We start from the raw sequence: 18,007 nt of genomic DNA, 5'->3' as shown, positions 1-18,007 counted from the left end.
AAAGTCTCCGACCAAATAGTTGAGTTCATCTGGACATACGCTGATTCCACATCAATTTTAATTCTCGATTCATCGAACCCAGCTGGCATAAATAAATAGATATAAACAACGGATACAATAAACACATTAGTATTGATGGCGTTCCCATGCACATAAATCACAAATAAATTGGGTGCAACTGACATGGTGGTATCATGACAATGGGGTCCATACAATTGCAAGATTGATCTACTAACAAATAGTTGTACAGTGTTTCATATTTTTGCCATTTTGAATAATGATTATAAACATTTCACGTCGAAAGCGGCGTGAATTCAGGAGCTTTTGAGCGATCTTTTAATCGTATATATACATATTTACAGTTATGTGCTTTTCTAATTTTTTTTTTCTACATTCGATATGCTGGAGTCATACGAAATTTTCCTCGAGGTTGAAGATGATTATTCTATGTAGAATAATGTATATGTTACCGGCAATATATACAGGGCGTTTCCAAATTAGACGTGAACCTTGAAGGAGGTGTTAGTATCACTCATTTGCTGTCGATTGAGCCATATTTATAGATTTGAAATGAAAATCAACATTTTCCGAAATATTTGAGTTTTTGTCTTTTTCAAAAAATTTTGCACCTTCATTTTCCGTCAATTTTTTCCACGTTAACCAAGTTCGATTCAAATTTTGGATTATTTTCATCATAAATGCATATGTATGAAACAGCAAAACTATGCTGTATCATATGTTGAATAAGAATTAGTATGATTTGAAAGTTGGTACCTATATGAAGAGAAGAATAGTAAATTTCTAATATAAATTTGCCTGTAACTTTCGAATTCCACAGTTTATGTATGACAAAAAATCATTACAATACTTGCCAAATTCTCTCTTTATTTCCTGAAAAAATTTTCGGTAGGATGTAGGCACTAGTTTTGTTCCAGCAGATTTAGATTTGAAAGGGGAAAGAAGCAAAGAGAAGAAAGTGAAGAATCAAATATTTTTTCATTGCAATTAAACTCAAAATTTCAGTAGAAAATGTATTCATGAATTATGTTTGAAATGACCTATATCATTCTTTATACAAGCACGTACGCTATTTCTTATATCTTCAGTTTTTACTTTCCGTCTGAAATTTACTTTCAATTTTCTCGCTGCTTTGTCTATTCTAACGGTGTTAGAGCCGGACTTCTTGCTGGCCACGAAAATAATCCAAAATTATAATCAAATTTGGTCAACGTAGAGATAATGAAGTGAGGTGAGAAATCTCTTGAAAATCACAAGAAAATCCTGCAATTTTCAAGTTTTTACCGGGCGGTCGAAATCAAAGCTCATTTGAAAAATACCACATCTTGACGAAATGATATATTGATATAGCACTCTGTTCGAAGAACGAGCACTCGAAAAGATTTCGGTAATGTTCGGAATTTCCTTTACACCCAACTTGCCTTTATCCTTATATCTATTTTGACCACTTTGGTGTTATTATTCGTTAAACAAGTCCTCAACGTCCTGGTAATTTACAACTTATTGGTTTCACCGAGTTCTCTGTCAGTCTCGGCCACTTTTTGGTTTATTACTTCCAATAATAAACCGTTGGAATCGTTCCAAGAAAAGAATTTTAACACCCCATAGCGTTTATGGTGTAGTTAGGGTTGCTCCTTAAAACGAACAAAAAGTCAAACACAAATGCCGACAAATGTTCAAACTGACAAGAATGCACTGAACTTACAGTCTAATTTTATGAAATTGTTTATTCCTTTATCCTTAGTACATTCTTTCCTATTGATATCTATCACTATTTTCATTCTTCCATGTACCAGACATATACATATATTGTAATAAAAATTTTACAAAGGAAATTTGATATCCATAAGTGTCATCTATGTATATTATTTATCTACATTCTACAGGCTGAAGGACTCGGATAAATTATCAACTGCCAACTAAATGAAGGACAGTTATTATAATTCATTCATTCACAAATGATTTAATTTACTCCTAAAATGCATTCAATCTATATTTATTACAATTAAATCTTTTTAAGTATGTTTGTTTGGCATCTATTAAACGACTTTGTTGTACAGAGCACGAGGTGTTGAAGTTTTTTCTGCTTAGCATAAATCTGAAATACAATTCAATCGCCTGAATACTTCGGTAGAATTTTTTCTTTATTCAAAAATTTAAAATTGTAAGTAACAAGCAAAAATTGTACTAGTTATTTCATTTAATTAATCGATAAATGCGACCTAAATAAACTCTTTCAATGATGATCAAAATGTTATTGTTGAATTTTTTTCGTCGTGAAATAGGAAGAATACAAAGTCCATACCCATAAATAGTATCTTATCATTTGCAGCCTTGCGTTTATTGCCTTGTATCCGTCCATGAGGAGGAAACTTTGTTTTTGACAAACCCGATTATGGAGTCACAAATTTGGATTTTATCGAAACGTGTCACTTGACATGGAAGCTCCGGTCGAAGCCGCTAAAGGTGATATCCTGTGTGTGGGCCCATAGAACAAGCTTATGTTCAATTTCAGATAAGATTCAGTGGTTAAGTTATCTCGAGTGTCTTCTTCTTGAAATAAAACAGAACAATTATGGACAGGTAGAAAAATCGGATGGATGGATGAAAATGTCGGTGATAATAAAGAATAGATTTAGACGAAAATAACGAACTCACTTCTTGATTTTAGAGATGTGAAAAATAACGAATATTGTCGAGATATTCAAATGAAATTTGGTGGGTTTCAAGAGATAGTTGTTGCGCACTTACTGACATGCAGGCGAAAAATTTTGTGTTCATCAATCAGCCTACGTGTGATGATTTATTTTTTGGAAAAAATGGTACGCCACTGAGATATTTCTAGCTAAAAATAATTTTTCAATTCCTCGTTCAATTTGTAACAAATTCCTGATGCCTTTTTTCCGCATGGCATGCCGTTTTCATGAAGAAATATAAAACATCTTGATGCGTATTTTTCATTTCTTCAAAAAATTATCATTCTATCATTAGACACTTCTTTATAATATATTGTATATTAACGTTAAGATGTTTAATTTATTTTTTGTGTATGAGAAAAAGGCTCGAGAGATTTTTTGTCACGAATTGAATGAGCAATTCAAAAATGATTTTTGATTTGAAATATCCCAGTGGTGTACAATTTTCTTTCTTTCAAAAAGTGCAGAGCAAAGAATAGTCGGCTTTTAAGAAGAATTTTAACACCCTGTATCTCGCCATACGAAGCTTTTGCTAACAAAAGTTATAGAGCTACATAAAAAAATAGTGACAATTCACTATTTTTTCATGCAGGCATTTAGTTTATCCCACTTATTCACTAATACCTTGTATATAGAGTAACAATTTGAAGTCTAGTGCAGAATTTCATGTTGATCATAATCCAGAATCTTAAAAAATTAAAGAAAGAAATCGAAAATAAATACTCAACATTTTCGTAACATAAAACCGATACAGTTGAGATTTTGGGTAATCACATTAAATAACAATTTTATGTGTGAAATTTTAAGCTGATCATTTCACCAAAACCAAAGAAAATCATGAGAAATTTTTGAAAAAAAAAAAAACAATAAAATGGTGATTACAGAACCTATCATATCGGGTTGAGATTTTTTCGGGCTAAATTTGTTGTGGATAGTGCCATCCGAGCCATTCAAGCAGAATGAAATGAAGGCTTTGAGCCATCATTTGTGATCTCCAACGTGTGCTCAAAAGCTTCTGACTTCTGTTTTGTTACTTGTTTTTCAATAAGAGGTTTCATTTTGAATAGCTCGCTATCTGGGCAGTTGTCACTTTTGATGCTGTCATCTTTTGACACTTGACAAGTAAAAACTACGCCATTACTATAAATGGAAGGATACAAGCTTCATCAACACATAGAAATTGTTAAAATTTGCTACAATAGTAAATGTATTCTAAAACAAGTTGCAGAATTGGCTCCTATTCCAGCACGAATGCGAAATTCGACAACAGGCGATAAAGGAGAGAATTTTCGAACGCATGAGTGTTGGAATTGCCTTCTGCCACGAGTATTAGACGATACTTTCTCCATTTCAGTCAAGCTTTATGAAGTATTGTCGAAATTCAATGAAAAATTCAGATTATACATCCTAGTGACTTTTGTATTGTATTTTGGCAGTTGTTTGTTACGAAAATTGACAGATTATGAAATTCGAATCTGAATCGTACGTTTCAAATTTTGAAATATTTTATAATTACGCATTAAATTCGTGATTATGTCTGACGAAATCCATTTAACACCAACAAAATTAAGAGAAATTGCGAATAATGTTGCAAATCATTTCACTATATCCAAATTACATTATATTGACAATTGACGTGTGTTGAAATTTCATAGGATCGAAAGTCACTATAGATAACTTAGGCTTGATTTTATTTACCATATCAACTTAACCATTCGGAAGGCTTTCAGAATGCTGGGTTTCGTTAAACGAAATACAAAAGATTTTAATGACATCGATGCTTTAAAAAATATATATATAACTAACGTCAGAAGCATTTTGGAGTACTGTTCTACTGTTTGGTCACCATACTATCAGGTTCACATCGGTAATATTGAGAAAGTACGGAAGAAGTTTTTGAGATGGATAGGTTATAAGCGGAGCATTCCGTTTGGTGAGATTGACTATGGTTTATTGATGTCCGGCTTATCCTTGAAAACTTTTCAGGAACGAAGGAAAAATTTCGGGATAATGTTTGTTTATAAGCTCCTTAATGACCTCATTGATTGCCCCTATCTACTGGCAAGATTGAATTTCAATGCAGTACATGTTAATTTGCGTCACAGAGATTTTCTTGTGCCTGAGTTTCATTCCAGGAACTATTCCTATAACAACCCAGTGGATAGGGCGATGAGAGCATCTAATGAATCGGGTTTGGATTTGTTGAATGAGTCCCTATTCGCGATTAAAAGATATTTCAATAATTGAATAAAACTGTTTCATGTTCATATATTTTTTTTTGTATATTTTCTGGGCCTTCAGCTGAGCTGTATTATTTCCTTTGTTTTATTACTGTTTATTTCTTTTCGTTATCATGTAAAATGGTTGTACCGTTGAAATAAATAAATAAATAAATAGATAACCAAAAAAGGAAAAATATAGGCAACTACACAATGCATTACAGCACTGTTTTCAGTTCTGTAAATGAACTCATTAGGATACTGAAATAAAGGGACATCCTTTGTTTTCTCTTGAAATACTCATTTCTTTTTCAATAACGAAAGGGAACCTTTTACTGGAGAAAAAGTAACATTAGTCTTTCAAATATTTGTTGACAAAACGTTGACATAACCTTGAACGTAATAAGGTTGCATCCCTGTAATTAGCCCTGTAACAAGCGTCAAAAAGGCATAGTGTAATAGTGACATCTGTCAGAAATCAGCCAAACAATAAACATAGATCAATGAAAATAGACGGTATACGGATATAGGCTTTATGGGTATCCGATAAACCATTGTGTTTACTACCCAGCTGAAGGTTTCAGATTGCAGTCCATTATCCTCCGAACGCGGGTGGACACCTTTATCCGCCCTCAAATAAAGAGGTAAGAACCGACCATTTCTAACCCAAAAGCCCCCTTTCTCTTCGTCCATCGGCATATGCAACGATGTCAATCGGCCGAAGCTACCGACTCAGCGGCACAATATCGCAAGTTGACGTTTTATTACCAGCTGGTGCAGTTACGAGCCCGACCGTCGATTTCATGTGTGGTCTCTGCTCGTGATCGTCTGAACTACATGCTTGCACTAAATACAGTGTGCAGTTTTTATTGCCCCGAAGACAGAGACGAATCAAGAATGCGTCGATATGGGAGAAATTTTTGAATAAGACTTTTAATGGGCTTCAGTATCATTTGTCTATTAGTTTTATCTTTTTACATTCCTTCTTTATTGACGCGGGTATGCTCGTTAAATTGACAAAGGATTCTGGAATAAGATGAGATGGCCGTTATCGCCGTTAAATTGACCGTAAACCTCATTCGTTGGCCCTACGTCGCTGTAGGTGGAGGCGCTGCACTTTTTATGAGAATTGAATTTTGACAATCACGTGTCATGAAGTCCAAATTTCTGATAATTCTTGATCATTAAAGCATATAGATATATCACAATAGGAAATATGATATAAGCGATGGGTCAGTAATTTTTACAGGTAATATGCATTATTACGATTAATATATTACTTTTTATTTTTGATTTGAGACTTGGATGATCACTTTTATTAAAAATAGTTTCGGTACAAGGCGATTCACTTATCTTGGTAACCCAAATTTTCTCGTAAACGGACGAGAATTTTTTCATTCTGTAAATGTCGGTTTTATACAAGTTAATGTTGACTTGAGACGCGCATAAAAGACGGCAAAAAAATCGAGAAGCCAGGCGTCGCGGGCTGTCAATTTTTTCTTCAGATTAATAAACATAGATAGAGGGAGCATATGCCATTTTCATTGAGCAAATTTTATCCCCAACATGAACTACCAATTTTGACATGAAGCGCGCGGAAATGAAAACATAGTGATACGATATTTCACTCAATTTGCGAGTTTCTCCACAAAGAACGCACTTCTTATATCCCATAGCGAATCAACGTTTCGTATTAACTCAAAAATATATTTAAATAAATACCTAAATATATCAAAAATTCAGAAAACAAACTTCAAGCGCGCCAAACGACGTGAAACAATCGATGAAACAAGGAGAGCAAAAGTTGCCAAACCTTGGATTTCAGCAGGTAGATACAGAAAATAATAAATATTCTGCTTATTATAAATTCGACAATTAGTAAAAATATCGTATACCAAATATTAAAATTTGCATATTTAATTGGGAATCACTCAAATAAATATATTTCATTCAATATAATATACATTCATAACGATATAATAAAATTGTGGATTTGAAAATATATCACAATTAGACAACGTAATCTAACCATGTTGGGCACATGTAAAAATTGCGTATACTCCTTCTATCTATGTTTATTACTCTATGCTTAGTACTAACGTAAAAAAGTGGTATGACAGAAATGTAAGAATTATCTTGGTAAACGTCTTGAGTTTAACTTAACATAGCTTAATTGAAGGAAACATTGCCATAACCTTTTTCTTTCGGATATTCCCAAAATTGATTAAAATGCCCCAAATTCGAGCACCAACTAAGATTAATTATAGTTTCACGTATCTGCTACATTTAATCCAGTAAAAAGTAATAATAAACCTCGTTAATTTGAACTAACAAACTCATTTAGAGAAACAATGGATAATTACTATTTCTATTAACGTCCCCATAAACAATGCCATTGTTACTCCCCTCCAGCACGGTTTCTGTCGTGTGAACATAGAATGGTGTGGTATCATTTCATGGTTGTTAGTTTTTGATCTGGACGGAAAGTCTTCACAATCGACTTAGCATTTCCGTAGGTGTCCCCCAAATGAAGAAATAGGGCCCTTTCCAACAATACCTTGTTTGACAAACAATTTCCTATGGTTTTGAACGTCCTTTTACAGAACTGGTGGGCAACATTAACGAATATCACGGTGGAAAATAATCTTGAGAACATAACGAATGCAGATCTTGTAGAAACAAGGGCGTAGATCTTTATTTTTCTTGGGGGAATCGAAAAAAAAAATTATGACGATATTGTTAACTCATATCTATAATGTGAGAAAAAGAGGTTTGACAACGAAGTTTGAACCAAAATTCCCAAAATAATTTTTTTTTATTACCAATTCGATTGTTCTTATCTTATACTGGGTGTTCCTGAATTGGAGTTACGAAGGAAAATGAGAGATTCCTTAGATAATTTTTAAAATAAAATGGCCCATAAACATGAGCCCGCAAACGCTTTGTTTTCGAGATACATGGTGTATCTTGTAGTCCTACTTTTTTGTGATGCTTAACCAGTTAATCTTTATTAATCTCCTCTACAGAGTTAGTAAATAAAGAGTGTTTTTTAGAGCTATAGAACTTTAAATTGCAATTAAACAACGATGAATTATTCGATTGACATGAATTTTATTTATCCGCAAGATAATCTTGTGGCATTACATTTTAAATATGATTTCTGGCATATGACCGCCACGGCTGGCTCGGATGTAGTCCAATCTGGACGTCCAATTTTCGATGACTTTTTCCAACATTTGTGGGCGTATATCGGCAATTACACGGCAAATGTTGTCTTCCAAATGGTCAAGGGTTTGTGGCTTATCCGCATAGACCAATGACTTTACATAGCCCCACAGAAAGTAGTCTAGCGGTGTTAAATCACACGATCTTGGAGGCCTATTCACAGGTCCAAAACGTGAAATTAGGCGTTTACCAAACGTGTCTTATAATCAATAAATCGATTGTGGCACGAGCTGTGTGACATGTTGCGCCGTCTTGTTGGAACCACAGCTCCTGGACATCATGATTGTTCAATTCAGGAATGGAAACGTTAGTAATCATGGCTCTATACCGATCACCATTGACTGTAACGTTTTGGCCATCATCGTTTTTGATTCCACCAGCCCATAAAGCGCACCAAACAGTCAGTTTTTTTGGATGTAACGGTGTTTCGACATACACTTGAGGATTTGCTTCACTCCAAATGCGGCAGTTTTGTTTGTTGACGTAGCCATTGAACCAGAAGTGCGCTTCATCGCTAAACAAAATAAAATGGACGTAGTGCGCGATACGTATTCCGCACAGAACCATTATTTTCGAAATAAAATTGCACTATTTGCAAGCGTTGTTCGGGCGTGAGTCTATTCATGATGAATTACCAAACCAAACTGAGAATAAATCACTTGACAGCTGTTAAATCGGTCGCCATCTTGAACAGTAATGCCAACTTAAAGTTATATACCTCGAAAAAAAACACCCGTTAAGTACCAAACCTTTTAATTAATTTATTTATCACAGCTGGATCTTTATAATAATTTGGATTTTCCTGAGAATGACTATAGAGAGCTGTTTGAATCTGTTGCTCGAAATCGATTGCAGATACGACAAAACTACAACAAACCAAAAAGTGTAGTACTGAACCAGAGTTACTTTTAAAATTTTTCTAAACTACCAGTGGTTCACAAAAAAATAATTCTGGAAGAAAGAAGCGGGCACCCTTCCAGATAAAATTCACCCTGTAGATTTTTATTCAAAATTAGGATATCACATGATGAAAACTTCAAATTGGAAAATCTATGCCAATTCAAGTTGAATATCTTGTGAAGGGAAGGTGCTATGAGAGAAAAACTTGAACTTTAACACCTGTATAACTCGTGTTATATGACTCTTCTTCTTGAAATGATCTGAGAAATCTGTCATTTTCATTTAAACCTCCAATTAAGGAACACCCTGTAGATATAGTCAATTCAAAACTGATGTCTTCGCCAATAAATTGCAATTTGAATGAAACACAATAAATTGTACAACACAGCCTAGACAATTTTTCGATGCGAATTACTTCATTCATTTCTTTGATAACTACATATTGAAATTTTGTGACGGGAATGATACAACAAACCGAAAACAACGGGTAAGTGTATCACGATGACGAATGCAAAAATCAAAGATGGCAAATAAGGGGCCATGCCGAGAAAGCGGTTAGATGAAGAAAGCTCGTAGTGCAATAAAAGTTCTCATCTTGAAGGCGATAATAAACTCATAAACCGTAAAGGGGTCCGATTTTTTACATACTTGTCGATTTCAAAGAGAAAGTAAAATGATTATTATTGGTTCATTTCATGGAGAAAATTGTAATTACCCCCAGTACCCCCCCCATTTCTACGCCCTTACCTAAATAAAGAAATAGGGCTTTTCCAACAATACCTTGTTTGACAAACAGTTTCCTACGGTTTTGAAGGTCCTTTTACAGAACTGGTGGGCAACATGACTGAGAATATCACGGTGGAAAATAATCTTAAGAACATAACGAATGCAGATCTTGTACCTACCAGGTTAATCTCATTTTAAAATCAATTTAACTTCTTGCACTGTGTAACGTTATTGGTATTCTAGGGTGGGATGGTTTTGATTACTCATTCTTCATTTCGCGTAAGTGTTGGTAGATCATAAAAGAACGTGGAAAGAATTTGAATTATTCATATCATCAACATGAATCATCTGTTTCGATAGAGAGAGAAAGGGAAATCATGTTCTATATGATTGAGTGCATTCGAAAGTATGTGATGCACTTATAGGTATGTAATAACCACTATATTGGTATCTGGGTTATTAAAATCTCTGTATGGGTCGAGTCCATTGTGTCGCTTCAACTTTTGATTTCTTATTGCAAATTCTTTGTGTTGATATCCATGCTTCGATAATAGTTATTTATGCAACAAGTGCAAAAAGTGAATGTTTATTGCACTCGACGTGAAAAATCCGACGAGGCCGTTAGGCCGAGTTGGACAACACGTCGAGTGCAATAAACAATTTTTGCACGAGTTGCATACAACATTTTTTCTACGTTCATGCAAAAAGCAAAAAATGATTTATTGAGGTGCGGCACTAGGTGTAGGAAAATGAAAAGCGCAACTTGAATACTTTATTATTAATATCGATTTGCATTGAAACAGGAACTAATACGTTACGAACAATTTAACTCAAACTTTATTTTTACCCTCAATGTTGAAAGTGAATGAACAATTGGTGCAATTTTCAATATGAATATTTCTTAGTGAAGTACTTTTTAAATCCACTTCTTGATTTGTTATTGCTGTAAACGTACTAGTACTTGGTAACTGTACATGGTTATTTCCTTCAGGCTGAAATATTTGTTTTGCAACACTGAGTTTGTTTGCATGTGATTCCTCTACGTATCCCTCCGCTACTGTCGACTATTTCTATCAGCACGTTGAAGTAGAATGACAGATGAGTGCAATTAAACTTTATTGCACTAGTGCAATAAAGAACATCTTTTTCCACTAAATATAGTTCAATAAAGTTTCGCTTTTTGCATGAATGTAGAAAAAAATAATAATAGTATTACCCTCAGAGTAATGAACATAGATAGAGAGAGCATATGTCATTTTCAGTAAGCAAATGTCGTCCCCAACATGAACTATCAAGTTTGACATGAAGAGCGCGGAAACTAAAACATATCAGTGATGCGATATTTCACTCAATTCGCGTGTTTCTCAACAAAGAACGCACTTCTTATGTCCCATAGTGAATCAACGTTTCAGATCAACTCAAAATATATTAAAATTAACACCTTAATATATCAGAATTCAAAATCAAATTTCAAGCGCGCCAAACGACGTGAAACAACCGATGACAAAAGTAGACAAAAGTTGCCAAACCTTGGATTTCAACAGATAGATACAGAAAATAATAAATATTCTGCTCATTATAAATTCGACAATTAGGAAAAATATCGGATTCCAAATATTCCAATTTTCATATTTAATCAGGAATCACTCAAAAAATATTTCATTCAATATAACAAACATTACTATGTTATAGTGTAATTGTGGATTTAAAAATATATCACAATCCGACAACGTGATCTAACCATGTTGGGGACAGGTAAAAAAATAAAAAAATACTCTATTTTTATTACTCTATGGATTTACCACATTGATTATCTAATTTTGATAAACCGTTCAAAGGATTTACGAATTAAATTAAAAAAAAGTTTTTGGAAAATTTACTGACATAAAACTTTATGAGTCCTTTTCTTCATTATAGCCAAATTTCTTTCCTTGGAGTATTTTTTTTTGAGGTCCGTAAAAGACCATTAATAATTCGAAAGTGATCTGGAGAATAAGCTTCAATCTTACTAAAGTTTTCATCGATTTGTGACAATAAGCATTGTCAATAGACAAAACTCGTTTTTATCCATTTTTCAAACAATAACAAATGTTGCGTCACTCAAGCTTTAATATTATCTATCCAGACTCAATTTTATGTTCCGAAATTTTGACACGCATCACACAAGAATGAGGTGGTATGGCACTAGTGCTACCATCTATGTTCCAGGTCCAGGAAGTATATTGAGAAACAATAATGAAATGTGAATGGTTTCCCAGAATTAATGCTTAATATTTTCTCTGGACGGTTCCCAACTTCGTTTTTCCAGTGGGAAACCAAATTTTTGTTCACTTTCGGATTTTAGGTGAAATATAAAAGATTCTTTATACCAAGTTCTACGCTTCTGCAAACCTTATAAATTGTTAAATAATACAAAAATACACTGTCATCACACATGATATCAGTATTACCAACCAAAACTAAAACGAATCTGACACCATAGATGAGTCACAAAAATTGGATTTCTGTGTATATGCAATACATTTTCATACGGATCAAACTTCCTCATTCGAAGCTTTAAAACTTACCCCGAAGCCCTGCAAGAACCCAGAGGGTTGCAAATTCTCATCAATCCCTAGGTTCCGTTCATCCAGGTGGCTAAATCGAGTTCGTTGCTATCTGTCGCAAGGAAGACATTTTTCCGCTTGTTTGATTCTATCTAAAATAATTGACTTCCCGCGAAGGCGAGCCTGTAGTGATTTCAATTACAATACGTCCGTCTTTGCGAACACAATCTCTATATTCTTTTTTACCTTTTGTTTCAGGGAACTCGTTGGCAATGCATGTATTATTTTGTATTTCGTCGAATTGTTATTTCTAATAATAATGTCTCGAGGACAGGAAGGTTGCTGCTTGTTTTTCTGGTTCAGGGAAGATGGAATCGTTGGAATTTTTTTTTTCCAAATAAAATTGGGTTCGTTATTTTCTTTCATAAAAATATGAATTCATTTGGGGAAAAATTCAACAACTATGTGATTTTGTTAGTGGACTCGGCAGACGATTGTGCTAGATATTCTGGTTTTGTTTTGGTGGCATAATTGATTTTGAAAATATGTATTGGATGTTATCATCGAAGATTTAACTCCAATGGATAATTTGCATTTTTGAAAATAATATTGGAATATTTGGGCTATATAAAATACAGGGTATTCACTAATACACAGATGATGATATTAATCGTTTATTCTCAAGACACTCTAGTAAGTCTAACTCTATCTCTAACAAGCACAGTTCAGAAGGCAGAACAGAAGGACTTAAACACTAAGGTTATGTCCCTGACGTTTGCTCTCGATCATCGAAGATCTATATCTGTTTTCTCTCTCGATGGCCTCGCCACGCGCAGACTCGCAGTGCCACCGTACGACATGAAGTAATACTTTCAAGTATAGGATTGGTTGTCTCTCTCGTATATTGTTCGGATGAAGTAATATTCTAACAAATAATTATACAGGCGTACAACTTTGCTTTCACCGTTTTCTTCCTAAATTCGTGATTTTATTGTGAAAAATTGGGATACGTGAAAGCATGGCCGGGATATCCCCATGATTTTCTACGCTTGGGATTATCGTAATTAACCAATTTTTCGTCTCCAGTCTCCATGAGAAGCAGAAATCCCTTCCGTCTTTGCCTTGCAAGCATCTGTTCACAAGCAAACAAACGCCGCTCTACATCTCTCGGCTTCAAAATGTACTGCACACAATTTCCTTGTTTTTGAATTATTCCCATGACTTTCGGGCGTTTTGAAATGGCTTGTTGCGTCACATCCAATGATCCTTCCAATTCTTGATGCATTTGACACGAGTCTTGATCAAATAATGCCGCCAATACTGCTTCTTCGAAAATATTCTCACTTTCACTGCCATGCTGGTCTTCGACGTCAAAACCACCGTTCTTGAAACGTTGAAAACACTCTCGGCAAGTTCTTTCACTGACAGCGGCTTCACCATAGGTATTTGAGATCATTCGATGAGCATCAGCCACAGATTTCTTCATATTAAAGCAGAAAATCAAAACCTCCCGCATGTGAGGGTGGAATGAAGTATCTTTCATTTTTTATGTAGGTACCGAAAAAGTGAAAAATAAAATAGGTTTCTCATTGAAATAACAAAATTAGAACCGCACAGGAAAAACAGCACACTCTATGTGATCTAAAATATTTTTATTATTTTATCTTCTGTGCCAAAATCAGGACTATTTTTCAATCTTTATGAGCTATTTGTACAAAGTTCATATTACTATATTGCAAAAACCATAGTTTAAGCTTCTGAAGGTGAAGCTTACAAATCGAGCCAAATCAAAAGTATTCAGGTTCTGAAGTTAGGAGGACCAATGCGTCAAATTTCATTTTTCTCATAGTTTTCTTGTCTCGCAGGAAGTACGAAATTGAAAATTTGAACTGGAAGGAAATTTTCCTTCATAGGTGTATCAAAGAAAATAAGACACCTACACTCATAAATTACCTAAAAAGAGCTATGAAATTATCGAATACTGAATCGCCTAAGAAAAATTTCACCTTGAAAAACAATTGGCAGGTGGAGGACCTTTAACCTGCCAAATCCTTCTAATGGACCTTAGGTGACCTTGCTACAATTCTTGACTTCATGACATGCAATAACTAAGATGTCTGAAATACTTATGTAATCACTGATTAGATTTTGTTCAAGATAATTCTGGCTCGGCATGGATCCCTTTTCGTTTTTCTCCGTCAAGGTGGCGCTATACAAAGATTAACCAATCAACTTTCATTTGTTTTGTCAAAACCATTGATTTTTAATGTAACCTCAAAACTCGGCATTGACAAAAAGATGATTTGAGTGCCATAATAAACGATGTGGAAATCAAGTGGAAAGGGACAAATACCATTTAAATCCAAGGAAGCTTGTTCCTTCAAAAGTCGCCACTTTAATCTCAAGGTTTTTCAAGAGAAAGTTAGCACATCAGTGTTTTAGACATCTTAACTATAACCAAGTTGATGAAGATTCAATGTGGATACAATAGTGGAAAAGCTAATCCAAAATACTTAAGAATGGCTACCCTATGATTCAGCCCTTGTACAGGGTGGGCAAATAAGCGAGGTAAGCGGCTATATCTCAGGATCCACTCATCGTAGAGACTTGCGGTGAAAAATTTTTCAAGTAAAGTGTACAAGAGAACACACTGGAAATTTTAAGTTCATACCTTTACCGCGAGGGGGTGTAATAGCTACCGTCGAGTTGAAAAATGAATTTTACTCGAAAATGTTTCATATGAAGTTGAAGAAAAAATATCATCACTGTGATCCTTGGAAAATTCTCTATCTTTTTGAATTGTCACTTTCGATTTTACGACATCCAATAAGGGTAGGTGAAAGGAAGAAATCTGACTGATTGAAATGCCTGTAACTTTAATTTGGCTCAACATTTTTGAGCAAACTAGATCTCGTCTGAAAGATAATATCTTGTTGATTGAGGACAAAATATAGTTATGATAAATTTGTTTTTGCTGCTTTCGATAGGTGTCGCTAAGTCAGAAGTTCATTGTTTTGTTCATTTTACTCCGAAATTTCAAATGTAATGATAGGATTTCCTTAACAGAAACAGAAATTCCATCAAATTTGCATGAAAAAACCTGAAGGTCGCAAAGCGATAATTTCAGGCGTTCTGAAGTTATGGTCGAAAGAAGATATTATTCAACTGAAGCACTGCGAAAAACCAAATTGTGTCTTTAAGTTTTAAGAGAAACAGAAATCCCATCAAATTTGTATGAAAAAACCAAAAGGTCGCAAAGCGATAGCTTCAGGTGTTCTGGAGTTATGGACGAAAAAAGATATTCTGCAACTGATGCACTGAATTGTGTTGGTTTTTTCATACAAATTTGATGGGATTTCTGTTTCTCTTAAAACTTAAAGACACAATTTGGTTTTTCGCAGTGCTTCAGTTGAATAATATCTTCTTTCGACCATAACTTCAGAACGCCTGAAATTATCGCTTTGCGACCTTCAGGTTTTTTCATGCAAATTTGATGGAATTTCTGTTTCTGTTAAGGAAATCCTATCATTACATTTGAAATTTCGGAGTAAAATGAACAAAACAATGAACTTCTGACTTAGCGACACCTATCGAAAGCAGCAAAAACAAATTTATCATAACTATATTTTGTCCTCAATCAACAAGATATTATCTTTCAGACGAGATCTAGTTTGCTCAAAAATGTTGAGCCAAACTAAAGTTACAGGCATTTCAATCAGTCAGATTTCTTCCTTTCACCTACCCTTATTGGATGTCGTAAAATCGAAAGTGACAATTCAAAAAGATAGAGAATTTTCCAAGGATCACAGTGATGATATTTTTTCTTCAACTTCATATGAAACATTTTCGAGTAAAATTCATTTTTCTACTCGACGGTAGCTATTACGCCCCCTAGCGGTTGAGGTATGAACTTCAAAATAATTTCCAGTGTGTTCTCTTGTACACTTCAGTCGTAAAATTTTTTACCGCAAGTCTCTACGATGAGTGGATCGTGAGATATAGCCGCTTACCTCGCTTATTTGCCCACCCTGTACAATAATTATTCATTGACTTATGTTATCCAATTCCTTCCATCAAATTTCGTTGAAATTGAATTATCAAGAAACGTTTTACGTAGAACAGTCCGAAACTTATCGATAAGATCACTAAAATTCCCTAAAACCGTTAACGAACCTCCAATTATATCTAACTCTTACAAAAACCTCATTTATAAAATGATTTCCCTTCTTTGCAGATAAATGTGGCAGCAGAAACATCGCAAAGGGCAATCATGTCAGGTGGAACGCATCCCGAACCTCTCACTGGCTCATCTGAACCACTCCCAACGTCCCGACAGACAGCACAAGAAACCAAACCCGCTGACACATCGATGTTCGTCCCAAACGCTTCATCGAAACCCGTATTTAAAATTTCCTCCCCCACCTAATTACCCACCGCCTGATCCCTCGCTTCAGCCTCCCATGATGTCCGAAGAGCACTTGCAGGCCGTCCCCGGCCCTTCAGCCAGACGAACGCCTCAAGAGCATGCTTGGGAAATGCCTAATGACTACTCCTACGCGTATTACGAGCCCGGTCCCCCAACCAGACACACTAACGTGCCCCACAAGGGGGTGTACAAGGAAGGGTCGTACACCACCCACCATACCTACGTCACGAGGTATGGGACGGAGGAGAACATCTACGAGGAGATCAGCGACATGGCTAAGGCGAGGCTTCTGGCGCCGATTCACCAACGCCAGGAGTCCATGGCTTCGATCAACCAGAGCTTGCTGGAGGAGGAAGTTAGAAGGGTGCAGAGTGGACATAGGAGGGTGTTGGGGGAGCTGAACCTAGCGGTGGAGGCTATGCTGATGCCCTCTAATTCTCGGGAGGGTAGTGACGATACTGATCGCGAGAACGATGATCAGCTTGCTGATCTTTTGACTGTGGGACCTACTGATGATCTGCTGTCTCCAGTGGCGATGTTGGACCTCGATAGCGGTTTCAGTGGTAGTTCTAGTGGTGCTAGCTATAGGAGTGTCGGAGGAAGTTTGAGGAGAGGTTTCAATAGGCCTAAGTCTTCGACGGCTTGTGTTGCTAGGTCTTCCACTCCGGTGGAAGGGAATGGAGGTGGTGGACATAAGGGGTTCTGGGGGAAGAAGGCTTGGAAGAAGATAACCTCGTTTCCTTCGAATATCAGTCTCAACAAGCAGAAAGGTGAGTTTTTCATATTGCTTGTCTTTTATTTTAGGAATATTTCCTCCACATAGTTTGAATTGATTTCGATTTCAATGAATAGCAGTAACATCATGTTCATCTCGAATATATCTGATTTTAATTCTTTAAAGTTCTTGATTGGGTTAAGTTAAGAGCTGATTTTATGGAATTTTGTACAATCCAGTTGATGAAAATTTGATTTTGAACACTTGTGCTTAGGTAGAAAAATCTTTTAACTCCAGAATGTGCCTGCTGGAATTTGAACCATAATAATATGATAATAAGTTAATCCTACGAAAATATCTAGGTAATTTTAAAAATTCTTAGATGCTAAATAATCTTATTCATTAAGTATATGTGATGGAGTGTAAAAAATGTCTTGATTTCTCCCTCAGACAAAATGCTTGATTTTTTTTAAGTTATATTTATTATTCTGGCGTTTAAAAAAAAGCACGTAATTAAGAATATTCTGAAATATCAA

The 18,007-nt window shown here is 35.2% G+C and overlaps 1 protein-coding gene across 1 annotated transcript in view; it reads left to right on the top strand.

The window, feature by feature from the left end:
* The window catches only part of LOC123681355 (rho guanine nucleotide exchange factor 10), a 112,381-nt gene that overhangs the window by 37,140 nt on the left and 57,234 nt on the right, over positions 1 to 18,007 (top strand). Inside the window, exon 2 of the mRNA XM_045619723.1 lies at positions 16,565 to 17,526. Within this exon, the coding sequence (XP_045475679.1) occupies positions 16,569 to 17,526 (958 nt within the window). The 5' untranslated portion in view covers positions 16,565 to 16,568. The remainder of the gene's footprint in view (positions 1 to 16,564; positions 17,527 to 18,007) is intronic.

The sequence above is a fragment of the Harmonia axyridis genome, chromosome 5 (assembly GCF_914767665.1).
Source record: "Harmonia axyridis chromosome 5, icHarAxyr1.1, whole genome shotgun sequence".
NCBI lineage: Eukaryota > Metazoa > Arthropoda > Insecta > Coleoptera > Coccinellidae > Harmonia > Harmonia axyridis.
The sequence above is the reverse complement of the archived record's forward strand: the minus strand, read 5'-3'. Positions and strand labels throughout refer to the sequence as shown.